This window comes from Passer montanus, unplaced genomic scaffold, assembly GCF_014805655.1.
Source record: "Passer montanus isolate IOZ18808 unplaced genomic scaffold, ASM1480565v1 scaffold19, whole genome shotgun sequence".
Classification (NCBI taxonomy): Eukaryota; Metazoa; Chordata; class Aves; order Passeriformes; family Passeridae; genus Passer; species Passer montanus.
In genome coordinates this window covers 237778-254139 of record NW_024366480.1, presented here as the reverse complement: position 1 = coordinate 254139, position 16362 = coordinate 237778, and the positions used below count along the sequence as shown (strand labels likewise).

Genomic DNA, 16362 nt, shown 5'->3' with positions numbered 1-16362 from the left:
AACAATATACAATTAACATGAACAGTGTTTTAATACACAAACATTAAGCTTTATACCTTTACCAGTCCATTGTCTTCTTGGCCTCTTTACTTAGATTCTAATGTAATAGTCAGTAGTTCTCATCTATTTTTACAGTGAGCAGTACAGGATTGGATTTTTTTCACCCCTTATTAAAATGCGTATTTGATTTCAGTTCTTGAAATTATCATGGAATCATAGAATGGTTTGGGATGGAAGGAACCTTAAAGTTTACTTTGTTCCAACCCCCCTGCCATAGGCAGGGACGCCTTGCACCAGACCAGGTTGCTCAGAGCTCCATTCAGCCTGGTCTTGAACACAGGGATGGGGTGAAGGAAAATTGTATTTTTATGTTTTCTGACTGCAAACTGTTGCAGTCACATTTGAAATTTATAAAGACTATCTCAATACTCATGTAACATATTTAATGAGATTTGGAAAGTCCACTCTGTGAAAGTAATAAGTTTGTGCATCAGACAAACTTCAATGGTACATCCATCATTGTGATGTGTACCATATATTGCATGAAGTGAGACTAGCAGAAATCCTCTACTGCTACTTGCTTTCTTATGTTGTAGAAATAACCTGTCTTGTGTGCTCTTCTTCAAATGCATAAAGAAGTCTTGCAGAGAAAAGATACAGAATTTCAGACACAGGATTTACTGACATTTCATTATCAAATGTACTTACAAAGCCAAAATTTTCAAATTTAGTCTGCTTTGCCTTATTTTTAAATTAAGGCATTGGAGTTGGGCAGGGAGCTCAAACTGTGCAAAATGCCCACACTACTAGCAAACTTAATAAAAATATTGAATATCTTTGTTGGTGTGCAACAGGGACCCACTACAAGCCCACTTAGGCCACCCCTCTGTGATCCTGACCCATGAGCTATGAACAGACCCCATCACTGGTCCCTCAGAGGAGCACTAAGCTACCCCTCTCCTCCTCACCTTCCCAGCCTGTCCTTTCTGAGGAGTCTGTATCCACACAAGCTATTTCACATCTCTTTTTATTTCCAGTGATGTCTGTGGCAACAGTAGCAGACAGAAGGCTCTCAGCCAGGCACAAGTAGGACATAGCGATTATGTGGATAATTATGACAGCATCAAAAATGTTTCATGAAAAATAACAGAATTCCCAAATGGTCCAACTAGAAAAAGACTCTTATGATAGTTTTTGTGCCCTTCCACAAGAGGGGGAATATCACTTGCTAAGACAAGGAAAGCTAAGGTTCTTCTAGGAGTGACAGCATGTACTCAAGTTTTGCAGATTCTATAAGAGGTGTGACATCCACCTTCTTCTCTATTTAAAAAAATAAAATTTTCATTTGATTGTCACAACTGAAATGTAGAATCTGAAGTGTAAAGGTTTGGAAGAACAGGAGAATAATTTTCCTTAATAGTATCTTCATTGTTTTTTAACTGAACAGTAGTTTTTCAACTTGCATTAAAAGCATTCTTGCATTACATTCTCCAGCTCCTTGCCCCCTGTACTTTTTCTCAAAAATCTCCAAGTTGGCTCTAATTCTTCAGTTCTTTACAAAAGTTGTGATAAAATGTTCAGAAGCAGATGGATAACACACTGCAAGCAGCAGATCAAGCAGACAGCAAGCACTACAATGGAACCAGCAACATTAAGCACAGTATGTCTAATACTGATAAATATACCAGAGATCAAAATCAAGTTTTCAAAATCCATTGATGCAATCTGCAGTTCCAGCAACCAGTGAAGAAGATGCAATGTAGCTTCCAGTGAACCTACAGAACACTCTCACAAGGAGCTCACCAAACTCTGAATGTTGGAGGCTGCTGATAAATATGGTGTAACTGTTGAAAAGCACTGAAGTGTAAAAGGACACTCACAGCTGCTTGCCTGGGGCTCCAGCCACTGCCCCCCAGCCAGGGCACAACGTGCAGCACACCCAGCCTCCAGCACCCAGAATATTCCTCAACACTGAATAATTTTGTGCATTTCATGCAGGCATCCCCAGTTCACAACTAGTTTCCCTGTTCTGTTTCTTTTTGTTTTGTGCTCCAGCATTCTGCAAACAGCTAAAAGAAAAATGGTTCCTCATTAGACGCCCCTCACTCCCCACTCAATGGAGCCTTATTAGGATTTAATGACAAACATATTTATACTATTGATGTTTTATTCATATATTGATTTTAGAGGATATATGTGTGTGTATATATATGTGTGTGGAAGAACTATTAGTTTAAAATCTCCACATCCTTAGCTTTCTCAAAAGAATATTAATATACCTTCCAGAATGCAGTTGCCAATGTGCATCTTCATGATTTACATAATGATTTCAAACAAGAGATTTGCTCAAATACTTTCACAATACTATCCTTCAAAAGAAAAGGAAAAAAAAGAGCAATAAAAAATAAAACAGCGTTACATGTGGAAGGTTTTCATTTCTGGACAAACACAGCACGTCCGATTCTTAACGTATGTAACACCTTCATATATCATGATAAAATATTTGCAGAACTGATGAAGTTCAGGGAGCCTTTGCAGAAAATAGAGCTCCTGGGAATATTTTTTAATCTGCTTACTATATAAATTTATGCACTCCAATTTTTCTAACATGTAAATAGTATAAAGCTTTTCAATTAATACCTTGATGTATTTATTTAATCTTCAACACAGAGACTACATCAGTTTATTCTGAATTTTACCAAATATTTTTGTGCATGAATAATTCTTTTTATGATATAACTGTTTCTAACATAGAGGCAATTTCTAAGGATTTTAGTTGTATTCAAAAGTACATCTATCATATGCCTCTAGTGATCAATCAATAAAAGCAACCATCTGTTGCTTTTATTAGTTGCTCAAAACAAAGGACTTGGTGGGTTAGCATTCTCACTGGAGCCAAGGAAAGCACACAAAATGCCTTCTGTGTTTCAGATCCTATTTTTAAGTCTGCTTAACTTCTTATAGATTAAGTAATAAACACAGGCATAAATAAATACATCATTCATAAATACACCCCAGGAGATCTGCTGGCAGACAGAGGGAGGCAGGCTGCGTTTCAAGGGCTAAAAACAGAAAGTTGTACTTTTTCCATGTTGTACAATTCCATGGCCTATGGCAGATGACAGCCTAAAGAACCCAGATGATGCAGATGGGACCTTCTGAGGTCAACTCCCACCAAAGCTTTCAGGCCATCTCCAGGACATTCATCACTGGCTCCTTTGGCAGGAATGCAGCTGCACCCCTGCAGAGGCCCCTAATGCAGCACACGTCTGCAGGGTCAGAGCAGGACTGCCCCAAACACCCCTGTGTGCACTGCCACCACCCACACTGCCCACAAAAGGGACACTGCCTGTCCTCACTCCCCCATCACTGAATCCACAAGCTGCAAGGCCATCAGTGCTGCTGGGGGAGGAACTGGGCAAAACGCACAGCCCAAAGTGCCAGAGGGAGTGCCCCTCCCGACCCCATTGACTCCACCCGTGCATTTAGCTCCAGGAATTCTCACTCTTGTAATTCACATTACACTCAAGCACAACTCAGCCAAGGGGCAGCCACCATCCCACAAAGCAGCAGATGTACCCAGTCACAGTGCTGCCAGCACATCTTACTCCTTGAGTCACAGCAGCAGAGGGGATGTGGTCTGCATACACCCAAAATTACAGCACTGCTCCCATTACATTTTTGTCTTGATGTCTCATGATTTTGTTTAAGAAAACAGCACTCCATGAAAGATTACAGCTGAGAGAGTGAACATTTATTTACAAATTAATAATAAAAATTAGACTGAGGATAGTTTGACAATATTTTAAAAATAATGGCCTACAATAGATTATTTCTTTCTTTTTTTTTTTTTTTTTTTTTTTTTTTTCCTGGACCCTATCACGGCCCCTGTTCAATTGCCTGTTAAAAATAACAAGAGCATGGAGAGGAGGCAAAAAGTGTTCCTACTGACAATTTTGCCTCAAAGCAAGTGGTTGTGAAACAAATTGCCTCTTCACTGTGTCTTACACAATCACAGAACCACTAGAGTTGGAAGAGACTTCTGGAGATCATCCAGTCCAACCACTCTGCCAAGGCAGGGTCACCCAGAGAAGCTTACACAGGAACCAGGTGGGTTTTGAATGTCCCCAGAGAGGAAGACTCCATGACCTCTCCAGGAGCCTGTCACACTGCTCTGCCACCATCAACATAAAAAAGCTACATTTTAGCTTTGGTGACATATTTTAATATACGTAAACACAGAAGTCATAGGAACTGTACAAAAGTGCACAAGGGACATCACTGCCTCATTGCATTTTATATAATTTCTTTCTTTTTTAAAAAATCCTTTAACTAATTTACTATCTAAATAATAAATTATTAGATGAACTAATTTACTGTTTAAATAAATTATGACAGGTCTGCACTCCCTCTGGCTGCCACCCATCTCCCACCCCCTTTCTGGGGCTGCCTACAGCCCACACAACTGCACAGGAGAGCAAAGATTGGTGCAGAGTAAGTGAAGGGGACAAGGACAAGCACCAAGAGCCACATGTAACCACTGTTTTCAACAGCAAATACGTTCTTCCCTTTCAGAATATTGCACACAATTTATTGCAGACCACTAGACAGCTTCCCTCCTGTTCATGTGGGCATTCCTGCTGGCAACTAATCTCAATCTTGCAAGAAATACCCAACAGTCCTTAAAAGAAATAGTGCCTCAAGAAACTGTATTACACATAAAAGCAAGGAAAGCTACAGAAACACACTCAAAGTAAACAGTGTTATTCTGCAGAGAAAAATGTAATCTGACAAAGAAGTTAAAAGATTAATTGTGAGAAGACCCCCTTCTCAGTTTCACTTCATCCTTTTAATGCATGGGGAAGTTCAACAGTATTTTCAAACAGTTTTTCACAAGAGCTCAAGTTTAACTGTTAAAACACAAATGATAAATTTTGTTCAGAAACAACTTTTTTTCATATGGAATGAAGCTTTGTCTGCCTGAATACAGTCAATTGTTTTAGAATTCATATTACAGTAGGATCCTAAAATGTAAATGGGTAAGTTTATTCATACTAGGAAATAAGTGAACTCATATTTGAATACAAAATAAAACTGACCCAAGCAATATTTGCCACAAATAAACCAATTTATTACTTTTTGGCAAGTCCCATACAGCATGAGCAAGGATCTTTCACTCACTACATTAAATTATTTAACTTTATACAAACTGTAAACATCTTCAACATGACAAACTCTTGGAACAGGTGTTCCCCGATTCTGGCATCTTTCTCTCTTAGTTGATCAAACAAAACTCCCAAATAAACCAAGTAACTGTTTATCTATAAAATGTAGCATGTACATTTTATATCACATCAATTCTAAGCAATGCAGAGAAGAGTACTTATTATTTTTAGTGAAATTTGTAATGACATTATGAATAGAAGTATTTTTCCATGCTGTTGCATCCTATTTTTTGTTTGAAATTAAAACCATCATTTTATACCATCAAGATAGTAAACCAAATTTTACAGTAAGCCAGCTGGTTTGGTATATAAACCAGCTATACCTGTTATACTATAACAGTAGAATCTCCTGATCTGGTTAATACTTTGTTTTCCTGGCAGGCACCAGCCTAAAGACCTGCTTGTCCAAAGACTCCTGCTGTAATTATCTGGTATTGTTTTACCCCTTCTCTCTCAAAGTGCTTTAAATCAGACATAATCTGGCCCATAAAGTGATCACTTACCTCCCTCTAAAGTAAGAACAGATTTTTCTAAGTTCCAGGAATGTAAGTCTGCAAGCTAGCTTTACTGAAGGACTACAAGACACATACTGTTCGGTCATAATCCTCAAATCAGGGCAAAGGTGTTTAATCTTTTCATGAACCACTTTTCTCCAAACCAACTCAGCAGCAGTAAAATACAGATAATTCTTTTATTGACGAAGGCTTAAAAAAAATTAAAATAACTTCTTTTGTTAAAAAACATTTGCATTAAAATTTTGGTTTCAGTATGTTCCTAATTTTGAAGTCACATTTACAGACAACAATCTACATTTCTAATGTAAAAAGTCAAGCCATATCAAAACCTTTCAAGTCTGTGCATCATAAGAAGCAATTAAAATAAAGTTAATTCTTTCCCAGATCACCTTTAGTTACTGATAAACCCCAAGGTGATTATTTCTACAGCTGTGTGCAACCAGCTGTTTTAAGCACTATAAAACATCACACTTTAGATGACAAAGTGCTCAGACCAGCAGATCCAGAAATAAGTTCAGATGAGTTTCACTACCTCAAGCGAGGACACTGAGGAGCTCTAAGACTTTGGATTCACCGAAATGCACAGCTGAAAGACTATGGAGAATGAACAGTGCAGTTAGCTTGCACTGACAGTATAATGTACAGTCATAAATAACAATGCACAAGAGTTGAATTCCTACTGTCAACTCCAAAAAAAGCCCTCTGCCAAAATAAAGAAGGGAATCAATACTACACTGTTAAGATTAGATCCTGATAGGACTACAGAAACACTGTAGATAATATTCCATAAGCAAAATACAATCAGTTATTTCAAATGCCTGAACTCTTCCATTATCGTGAAAATCTGACAGAAATAATGGAACAGGGACCTTCAGGTAACCTTAAATCTCCAGCAGAAATGCAGATTAACCAAAACAAATTTTTAGTACTTGATATTTTCTTTGCAGCATTTGGAGGAAGCTCTATTGAAAAAAACCTGATCTACACAGCCACCACTTCACAGAAGATCTTCCAAACATAATTAATACCAGTAAGTTCAAAGTATTGTTGTTTGGTTTTGGTTTGGTTTTGTTATAAATCAACAGCCATGTGTGATTTATACTCAAACCTTGCAGGCCTTTTATTTTTTTTTAATTTATAATCCATGCCATTTACTTTCCAGTCTTACTGGGAATTTCCTGGAGCCCAACACATCACGATGTAACTGTTATCCATGTGAATGTACAACTTTTGTAGCTAGCTGCTGTTCTCTGTAGCAGTGTCTGTTAGAACTTTCACAGAATTGTAATGTTCTCCTAATCCATAGGCATGCCTCATATACCTAAAAAAATAGTTACAGAAATAGTGTTCAGTTTAACAAAAACTATACATCATGCCAAACAGTAACAGCACTGAAGATGATTGAAATAAAGCCAAGTTTTAGCAACAAAAATATATAGGACCATTACACAGAAGAGTATTAATAAAGACAAATTTAAATTCTGGTGACTTCCAGTTTGACAAAACCCTGAAGAAGAAAAAAATATTTCTCCATCTTCTATCAATGTCATTATTATTTTGTAATTATTTACCAGGTAAAATGACCTTGCAGCATTCTCTAAATCAGAGACTGATATACATCAGACACTGTCTAATGACAATTTCTCCAAAGTAAGTGTGTCAATCACAAACAATTTCTGACCTGCACAACCATTACTCAAGCAGTGTTTCAACATCAGATGCGTAACAGAAAATAAAAGAGCAGATGAGAATCAAAGCTGAGGCCTCTGTTACAGAAATAAGTGCACTACATTTAACTGATAAAATTACATACTTACACAAGTGTTATTGGTTTGCCTGAATATTCTTCACCAACAACAATGGGAGGAGAATCCATCTGCACTACTTCAATAGGTGTTTGTAAAATGTGTGACAAAGCCCTTAGCTTTAAGACAAAAACCATTTAGTAATAGGATTAAAGACAATGTAGGTAGGAGACAGGAAGACTAGGCATTTAATTTTAGCAGATGGTTCAAGCATAGTATTGGAAATATTTTCAGAAAATAAGCTTTATTAAAATAAGCAAAATTATTTAAACTTTTAAAACTAATGGAAAACAGATTTCCTTAAACTAATAATTGTTTATAGGATACAACATTAGGCTAGTTTCATTAATTTGCTAACTGTTCTTTCATAAAAAATAAGACAAATTAAAACAAATATGTATTTTTTGAAGCTCAAGTTCTCGTTTACATGACAACAACCTAACAATACTTTCCCACTCATAGTGTCAGTCTTTCTAATGATATTTATATCAAATGCATTCACTAAATTGCACATTGCCAAATACATCAGAACAGTGGTGCACCATCAGAAAAACTGGTGGGAAAACCACCTTTAACCACAAGAAAAAGTTCTTAATAAGCTATTTATGACTATGTTCCCTTATGCCTTCAGGTATTCCTCCTTCTAAAGAAGCCCTTTTTTAAGATATATTCACCCACTTCAGAATTTCACAAATAAAAATTATCAATACAATACTTACTTCCAGCTGACCTCCCCATGCAGCTGTATTTGCTATATCATCACAGTATTTCTCAAATTCCTCTGCAGGGAACGAAAAGACAACTTTTAGTACTTGTCTTGGTTGAGAACAAGCAACTGAGGAAAAACACGGATTATGCAAACTAGAGCCAGAAAAGTACAAATGCATTGTAAAGGAAAATATGTATGTTCACTGAAGAAAAGCAGAGAAAAACAGTTGTCAAAAAAAACCCCCAAACTCATTCAGTTTCCAAAAGAAAAATTCAGGCTGAAGAGAGAGATAAAAAAGAGTATAAAAAAGTTCAGCTAATACTTTAGTTTTTTTATTCAGAGAACAACAGGTAACAACACACATGAAATTGCATATAGTTTCCTTCATGTTAAGCTTCAGAAGCTGTCTAGAAACTTTAGAAAAGAATGTGACAGTGAGTAGTATATCTAGTTCTTACATTAGCCAAGTGTCAGATATGTTTTAAAAATCTTGCAACTGCATGTAGGTAAACAGTTAGCTCGGATTTTTTTAAATTTCCAGATTAGTTGCCTTATTTTTAAACTATAAAGTGTCCATTCTCAATAGTTCCTCTGTAAATAGCTAATCTTTTCAGATCATGTTCTGCAGAAACCAAATTTAAAGTCTGTAAATTACAAATCCTCAAGCTTTTGAACCTTACAAACACATTTTAAGAAAGAAGAATCTTCAGATTTTCTGAAGATTGCTCAGAGTGACTTTTCATTCATTTCCTTTAAAACAGAAAAGCACAATTCCTTGTTGCTGTGTAGAATTTTTTTCAGTATTCTCCTGGGACACATTTAACCTGTGACAAAAATCTCTGTCAACATGGGAAAGACAGCACTCAGTGACCACATGAAATCCACAGCAATGCCTATTAAACAAACATAGCATTAAGTTAATGACATTTATGCAGTCATTTTTGTGGTGTTCCAGGCATAATGAATAAATCATGTATTGCTCAAATAAGAGGTACATAAATTCCGTTGTTAGACAGCCTACACTGTTGCTTCACACTAAAGCACTTTTTATTTTTTAGTTTAGAATACTTTTTAAAACAGTTCCAAAACACTTTGCAGTAAAAAAACAAGCTAGAATAAGAAAATGCATCTATTCAAACTATTATAAACTAGATTTGATTTCACACCCATTTTTAACAGATTTTCTGTATTGAAAACACCAATATAAAACTTGACAAGAAAATCATCCCAACCTGCCAGACAAGCTGTTTATAATAACAAATCACATCCCAGAATGAGTTCACATCATCTAGTAACCAGCAAGTTCTGTTTTTTTTTTTCCAATGGCAAATAAAATTTCCTAGATTAATTTAAAAATATATATTTAATTTGAGATTCAGATGTACCAAGTTTCATAGCAGATCATCATTCTGTGTTCCACAGAACACAATAAAGTAACAAAGTTACAAACACCATAAAAGTCCCAATTAAGCTGAGACTGAGATTTATCAGAAACAGTTATAATAGTTTTTTAAGTCTCATATGCTACAAGTCTTACCTCTGCTGTACATATCTCCAGTATTAGGGTTTGTAAGAAAAGGCAAGAAGTCATCACAGTGACTTTGCATATACTTTGCTGTTTGGTTCCTCAGAGTTGCAACAGTCCAGGAATTTTGGTGATCCTTGAGCTGATCTTCAATGGCTCTGTACATGCAATGGCCATCTGAAGGGATTTGTTTAATCTCCAAGTGCCTTGCTGCCAATAGGCAGGCAAGTTTCTGACTTTCAAGATGTCTAGCACCTGTTAAATTTTGTATCTCAGCTTCAGCTATTCTTTCTTCTCTTTCTTTCTCCAAAGCAGCTTTTTTATCCTTAGATTAAAAACACACAAAAGTTAAATCAAATGTTAAAATTTAGAATATGCTGGTACAGTTCTTGGCTTAGTACTTGCTTCTAACTCTTCCAGTATTTTCTCAGTACATTATTATCTATAAAATATTTGTCTGAACCAGTACTACCTAAATGCAAACTTTAGCAAATTCTAAGTGACCAGTATATCCTAACTGCCCCCACAGTTAACCACACCCAAAATTATCTGACAAGAGAAATCTTAATTATATCAACATGCAAAATACCACTTTACAACACTCATATAAAGTCTATTAACCATAGTGCTTTCTTCAGGATCTACTATTTCAACACTCAAGTATGGGAATTCTAATTAAACATCTGAAAATATCTCTCTTTCATAAGAAGTGTGAGATCTACCAATTAAGTACATGACGGCATAAGGGAGCTTATGCCATGAAACTGAAACTCCCTCAGGATGGGTACTCTACATCATAAAAGACTGACCTAAAGGATGGATAAGAATGCATGTAGAGAATATTAGTAGGGATGTAATTATACCAAAAAAATTCCTTTGCTAGAACGTTTCGTAAGTTCACACTGATGTTAACAAGGGAACAAGAATCAAAGTAAATAAGCAAATAAAAAAGAAAGCAGTACAAAGAATGATCTTTCCATTTTTATGCTTACAATTCACCACAAATCAAGACCAGACTGGTTTAGGCAATAAGAATATGGGAAAACTAGACCAGAGTTCCTGGTTTGCCTAGACATGGTGCCATGAATTATAAACATCCTTTTAACATATTTGTAGTGATCATGTAACAGGGGATGAAATATGCAATAAAGCAGTGTTCCCCTGGCCATGACCCAATATTCAGGCAGGTACAACGAGAATGTTAATCCACCACAACTTGTGATGTTTAAGCAGATCTAAGCCTAGCAGAACAGAACACCAGGTAATGTTTAACAACTTGATATTTTACAGAATTTCTTCAGTATTGATGTTCTTTTGTTAAATGTGCAAAGTACTACTAGTTGCTTAATTTCCACATAGTATTTTAATTCTATTACTTCTATAATAATATTTTCAGTGAAAGTCTTTTAAAAATAGTTTGCTTTACATAATTTCTTTTTTTTATGGCTCCCATTTTCTGGCCTACTCTGATACCCAGCTCACAGCTGAGGGTAGAAAAGTACAATTATTTGTAAAATCCTTACCTATCTCTAAGCAGCAGTTTAACAGATTTGCAAGGCACTCAGTAGGTACAGCATCAATACAGAATTACCCAGGTAATGTACCCAGCAAAACTGTTCACCTTTGGCTATTACAGTTAAGTTTAGCTGACGATAATAATTCAGTTATTTGCAAAATGTTTAACATGAACTCATACCCGCCTCTTCTGTGCTTTTGATATTCGATGATGCTGAATCTGCTGTTCCACTCCTTCAAGCTCTATACTTGCAACCCCATCAGCTATGGAATCTGTCTAAAAGGAAAAAAAAAGGTTAAATGTTCTTATTAGTATAAACAATAATGAAGATATGCAACTTCTGTTCTTAGTATAAACGATAATGAAGATATGCAATTTTAAGTTCTCTTTCAGGATATTTTTATGAACTTTAACTACAAAGATCCATGTATAGCATAAAAACCATCAAAGCATTTTACATCCCAAACTACTGTCTCACATTTTGTTACTTTACTGGCTGAAAGGAAAAGCTTCCCTCACCGTGCCAGCCCATGAGGTATCCAAACAGCCATTAGCAAGTTCTGTGAAAATTAAAGCAGAAGGGTCCATCCTCTATATCAAAGCATAACCAGCGGTTGAAAAAGACAGAGAGTTGAAACTTCTCAAGAAAAATGATAAACCTAACTCAGTAACTGTATGAGCTATACAAAAAGATCAGTCACACTGTTGACAAAATTGGAAGCCAAAACACACAGGATGAGTCAAATACCTGCTGAAGGTTATCAATACTTGAATAGTCTACATAAGATAACCAGAGTAGCAATATAACAGTACCTTAAAAAATAAATTTTTAATATAACTGAGTTACCCATGTAGCCTTAAAAGCAACACAAAATACTACTTGTGGTGGTGCACCTTTCTCCCTACTCTACATTTAATTTCTGTTACAGCTTGGCATTTGTGTAATGATTTTCCTTGTATGCCTCAACCATGTGAAGATTCAGTACCAGAGTAAATCTTGCCATCGAATTTTGTCATGCTTTTGCAAATTTATATTAAACCTGCTTTTGAAATATCTTTTACAGTGGTTCTTTAAACAACCAAGCTGCTCTCTCAAAAGTGCTCAATAACAAAAATCCCCCACTTACATGCCCCTTCTAGCACTGCCCATTTACTGTAACAGCTAAAGCTTTCCTAAGTTGAAAAGAGTTACTAATACTGCGAAGAACAGAATAACTACTGTATTATTTCATCATAATTTTGGAAGTTAAAAAGACCTGTACCTGTACAACTTCAACTGAAGTTAGGGCACTTACCTTATTCTGTTCAGGTGAAGCTTCCTTCAGCTGCTTCAATTCCTCCTTGTGCTTCTGCTCAAGTTCTGCCTCTAGTTTGCCAACTTCATCTGCCAGCTGTTTTCGTCTCTTCTTATCATTCTTGGGAACAGCATTTTTCATGCCTTGAATTTTTGCTGTTGGAGAAGCAGTGTAATAAAACATTCTTTCTTAATATATACTCTATGATCATTGCAGAAAATGATTGCAAGTCACACAGAAAAACTAATTACAAACATCAACAAATCAGTATAACAGTTTAGCTGTGAGACCGCCAGTTATCTCATATTTTCCAAATAGCTCTATTTTTTCTTAAAAGAAGCAAACTGCCTTTTCTTTCTTTCTCTGAAAAAGAGAAAAACATATGAAATACATATGAACTTCATCAATGCAGCAGACTTTGGCCTGTTGCCTTGAGAAAGATTATGTGGGCATCAAAATATCAAATCTCAGAGGAAAGATGTGTAATTTTTTAATCACACAAGCAGCAGACTAAAATTAAAAACTGAGCTTACACATCCTTAAGACAAACTTTCTAAAAGCAAAATGGGTATTCAAAAAACAAAAAAATCTTAACTTGATTAAAACCCCTAAGTATTTCTAGGCTGTAAGACAGTGCTTAATTTCTAAAATCACAAAACAGTTTGGATAGAAATGGTGTCGAGTGGTTACCTGGTTCTACGTCCTGCTCAAAACGGGGCTAAATTCAAAGCCACATCAGGTTATGCTAATTGAGATGCACCTAAAATTAGTTCACGTGACTGCGCAGTCTCCAGGGATGGGCATTCTGCAACTGTTCTGGGAAACTTTTTCCCCCAATATTTAATGATTCTTGCTATGAAAATATTTTCCCTTATTCTTCCAATTAATATTTGTCTTGTTGCCCTTCAGCCTGTCTCTAGTCCATTCTCTCTTTACTTTGATGAGTCTGGCTCCGTCCATTACACAGTAGAAACTATAACCACATTCCCACACAGTCCTCTCTTCTCATGTGTTCCTAAATGAACACTCCCACTCTTCTGTATTCACTGTTTTAGAGTTACAGCAGCAATTATTTAACACCCTGCTTGCTATTCATCACCTGTACATTTTCCTGTCCTTCATCCTTGACTGACCCAATTGAGCTGAAGATGATGACAATGATAATGAAACTCTTCAAAGGGAGGCAGAAAGAATGCAGATACAGAAAGATTTATGTTAAGCATTCAGCCCATACATGAATAAGCTGAGTATGACAGAAAAGCACCTTTGTTCATTAAAATTAACATAATAGAGGAGAAAGGAATCCAGAACATAAAAGGCGCACACAAATACACAGGAGAGAGTATGGGTAGTGGAAAGGGGGCAGGGGGGTGTAGAGACATATACCATCAATGGGAGAAGGTGTTAGATTTTCAGAGGTTGAGATGCACCTAGTGTTAATTCTCACAAAAGCTTTGCTCTCCGGTAAACAGTCATCAATGCACATACCAGGAATGTATTTTACTAGCAGGCAAACATGTGCTATGTGACCTGCCTCTCCCAACTGGGAAGAAAGGGACTCTGCCTTGTATATACCCCTCCCACCATTTGGTAGTGGAGAACTACCATTATCACCTTCTCCGGGTGTAACAACCCTCAGCTCCTCAGCCACTCCCAATGAAGGTGCCATTACTTATGACAATGAAGGTGCCAGCTACTTACCCCACCATTTGGTAGTGGAGAACTACCATTATCACCTTCTCCGGGTGTAACAACCCTCCGCTCCTCAGCCACTCCCAATGAAGGTGCCGTGCACGCCAGCTACTTATGACAATGCTCGATTCCTACGCCTCTTCAATTTCAACCAACCCGAGGGAGGAACAGGCCTCTCAAAACAGTAGTTCCTACAGATTTAGTGACAATATGCAACCTGACTCCTTCCTTCTTTAACCCTCTGATAAAAGGTTGCAAATGGGCCTATCTCATTACATACCAAAAAAACCACTAGCAATGAGAAAGGCTTAACAAAAATGTTATAACAACTATAGTGACAATATGCAACCTGACTCCTTCCTTCTTTAACCCTCTGATAAAAGGTTGCAAATGGGCCTATTTCATTACATACCAAAAAAACCAAACAAGGAAAAGGCCGTATCGATATACTAGCAATGAGAAAGGCTTAACAGAAATGTTATAACAACTGTGAAACTCAACAGAATCCATCTATCAGACCTCTATATACTAATATATTGTAACAGGGTAGGTCAAATGATGCAAAGAAGTGTTACAAGTTCATACTGAAGCACTGTAAGACCATTCAGATCTTTTACTACAGATACTTTATTATCGCTGGACAGGACATGAAAATTCAGTTCAGGTCAACTGCACTTAGAATGAACAAACGTAACAGGCTGTGCAGGAAGAGCTCCCGAGCAGGCTTTTCAATCTAAAATGCCTTAGAAAACTCCCACCTTCTTCAACGTGAAACCAAAAGTACCAAACCGCAACCACCACGCCGACGGCCCAGCATTAAGTCACAGCTCCCGCGCATCGCCGGCTCCCGAGGCCCGGGCACGGCGAGCTCCGCAGGCCGCCCGCACGCCCAGCGCTGCTCCCGGCACCGCTGCTCCCGGCAGCGCAGCTCCCGGCACCGCTGCTCCCGGCAGCGCAGCCCGGCCGCCGCACCGCACCGCTGCCCGCACGCACGGCTTCGCTACCGCCGTCCTCGCCCCCCTGCCAGGCCACTGCCAGGGCTGCTCCCTCCTTCCCCACAGCCTCCCGCCCCTCCGAGCTACTCGCGCAGCCGTGCGGGGCTTCCTGCGAGGGAAGGCGGAGAGGAGACGCCGAGCCCAGCCGGCCCCGCGTGTTCCCCGCCCCGCGTGTTCCCGCCGCCGCTCCCCAGCCTTCCCCCCGCCCGCCCTGCGCCGGCCACGGCGCCGCTCACCCTGGAGCTCCCGTTTCTCCTTGCGCTGCCGCTTCAGCAGCTGCTGCAGCGGTCCCTCGGACCCCAGCTCCTCGTCCTCCGAGCCCTCCATGGGCACCCGCAGCCGGCGGGCGCGGCTGACCCCCGACCCCGGCGGGAGGCGGGAGCTCGCCGCGCTTCCGCCAGCACCGCCCCGCCCGGCGCCGCCTCAGCCGCGCCGTGAGGGGCCGGAGCCGCCCGGGGTCTGCGCCTGGGCTCGGGGTCTTGGGCTCGGCTCCTGGAAGGGAAAGGAAGCGCTTGGTTTATTCGGGGGCTGTGAGCGTTTCTGTCGGCCGATCTCTGCGGCGTACTGCCTCCTGCCGTGATGTCCCGGTAAGGGACTCCCGTGGACAAGTCTGCACTAGGAAAAAGCCATAGGTTTAGTTCAACTAGAGGTAGATCCTGTTAAACAGGGAGGTGAGAAGGGAATCCCTGATCAAAAACTGGTAATGGAACTGCATCTGCCCTTGACTCTTAATGTCACTGCTGTTACTCATTTTACATTTTTATGAACAAAATGTCTACAAGAATACCTCCCTGGCAATATTTAAAAAACAGTAAATATGTTTCTTAGAGACATGATTTGGTGCTGGACTTGGCAGTGCTGGGTTAACAGTTGGACATCATATCCATCTTTCCCACCCTAGACAATCCTGAGATTCTATGAAGTAGTGTCAATTGTGAAAAAAAGACACAAGTCTAAAACAGAATCATAACATGATACATCAATTTCTTTGCTGTATAGAACCACTTATTTTTTAGATCCTCCTTAGAATTATGTTGAAATGTAAATTATTTTCAGATTCATATGTCCATATCTGAAAACATAAT

The 16362-nt window shown here is 38.5% G+C and overlaps 1 protein-coding gene across 1 annotated transcript; it reads right to left on the bottom strand.

The window, feature by feature from the left end:
* Window positions 1-5109: 5109 nt before the first annotated feature.
* Window positions 5110-15663, bottom strand: OTUD6B (OTU deubiquitinase 6B). Its single transcript, XM_039706260.1, has 7 exons — window positions 15514-15663; window positions 12591-12745; window positions 11476-11571; window positions 9792-10104; window positions 8265-8326; window positions 7558-7664; window positions 5110-7061 (listed from the first exon to the last, which is right to left on the bottom strand). Exons 1-7 carry the CDS (start codon window positions 15602-15604, stop codon window positions 6977-6979), a joined length of 909 nt encoding a protein of 302 aa, XP_039562194.1. The 5' UTR covers window positions 15605-15663; the 3' UTR covers window positions 5110-6976.
* Window positions 15664-16362: the final 699 nt, after the last annotated feature.

Bases quoted from the DNA above. Each gene is read 5' to 3' on its own strand.
- OTUD6B (XM_039706260.1), bottom strand. From the start codon at position 15,604: ATGGAGGGCTCGGAGGACGAGGAGCTGGGGTCCGAGGGACCGCTGCAG. The intron at 12,746-15,513 runs GTGAGCGGCGCC...CTTCTCCAACAG, and splicing joins GGAGAAACGGGAGCTCCAGG to CAAAAATTCAAGGCATGAAA. The intron at 11,572-12,590 runs GTAAGTGCCCTA...TTTTCCTTTTAG, and splicing joins CTTCACCTGAACAGAATAAG to ACAGATTCCATAGCTGATGG.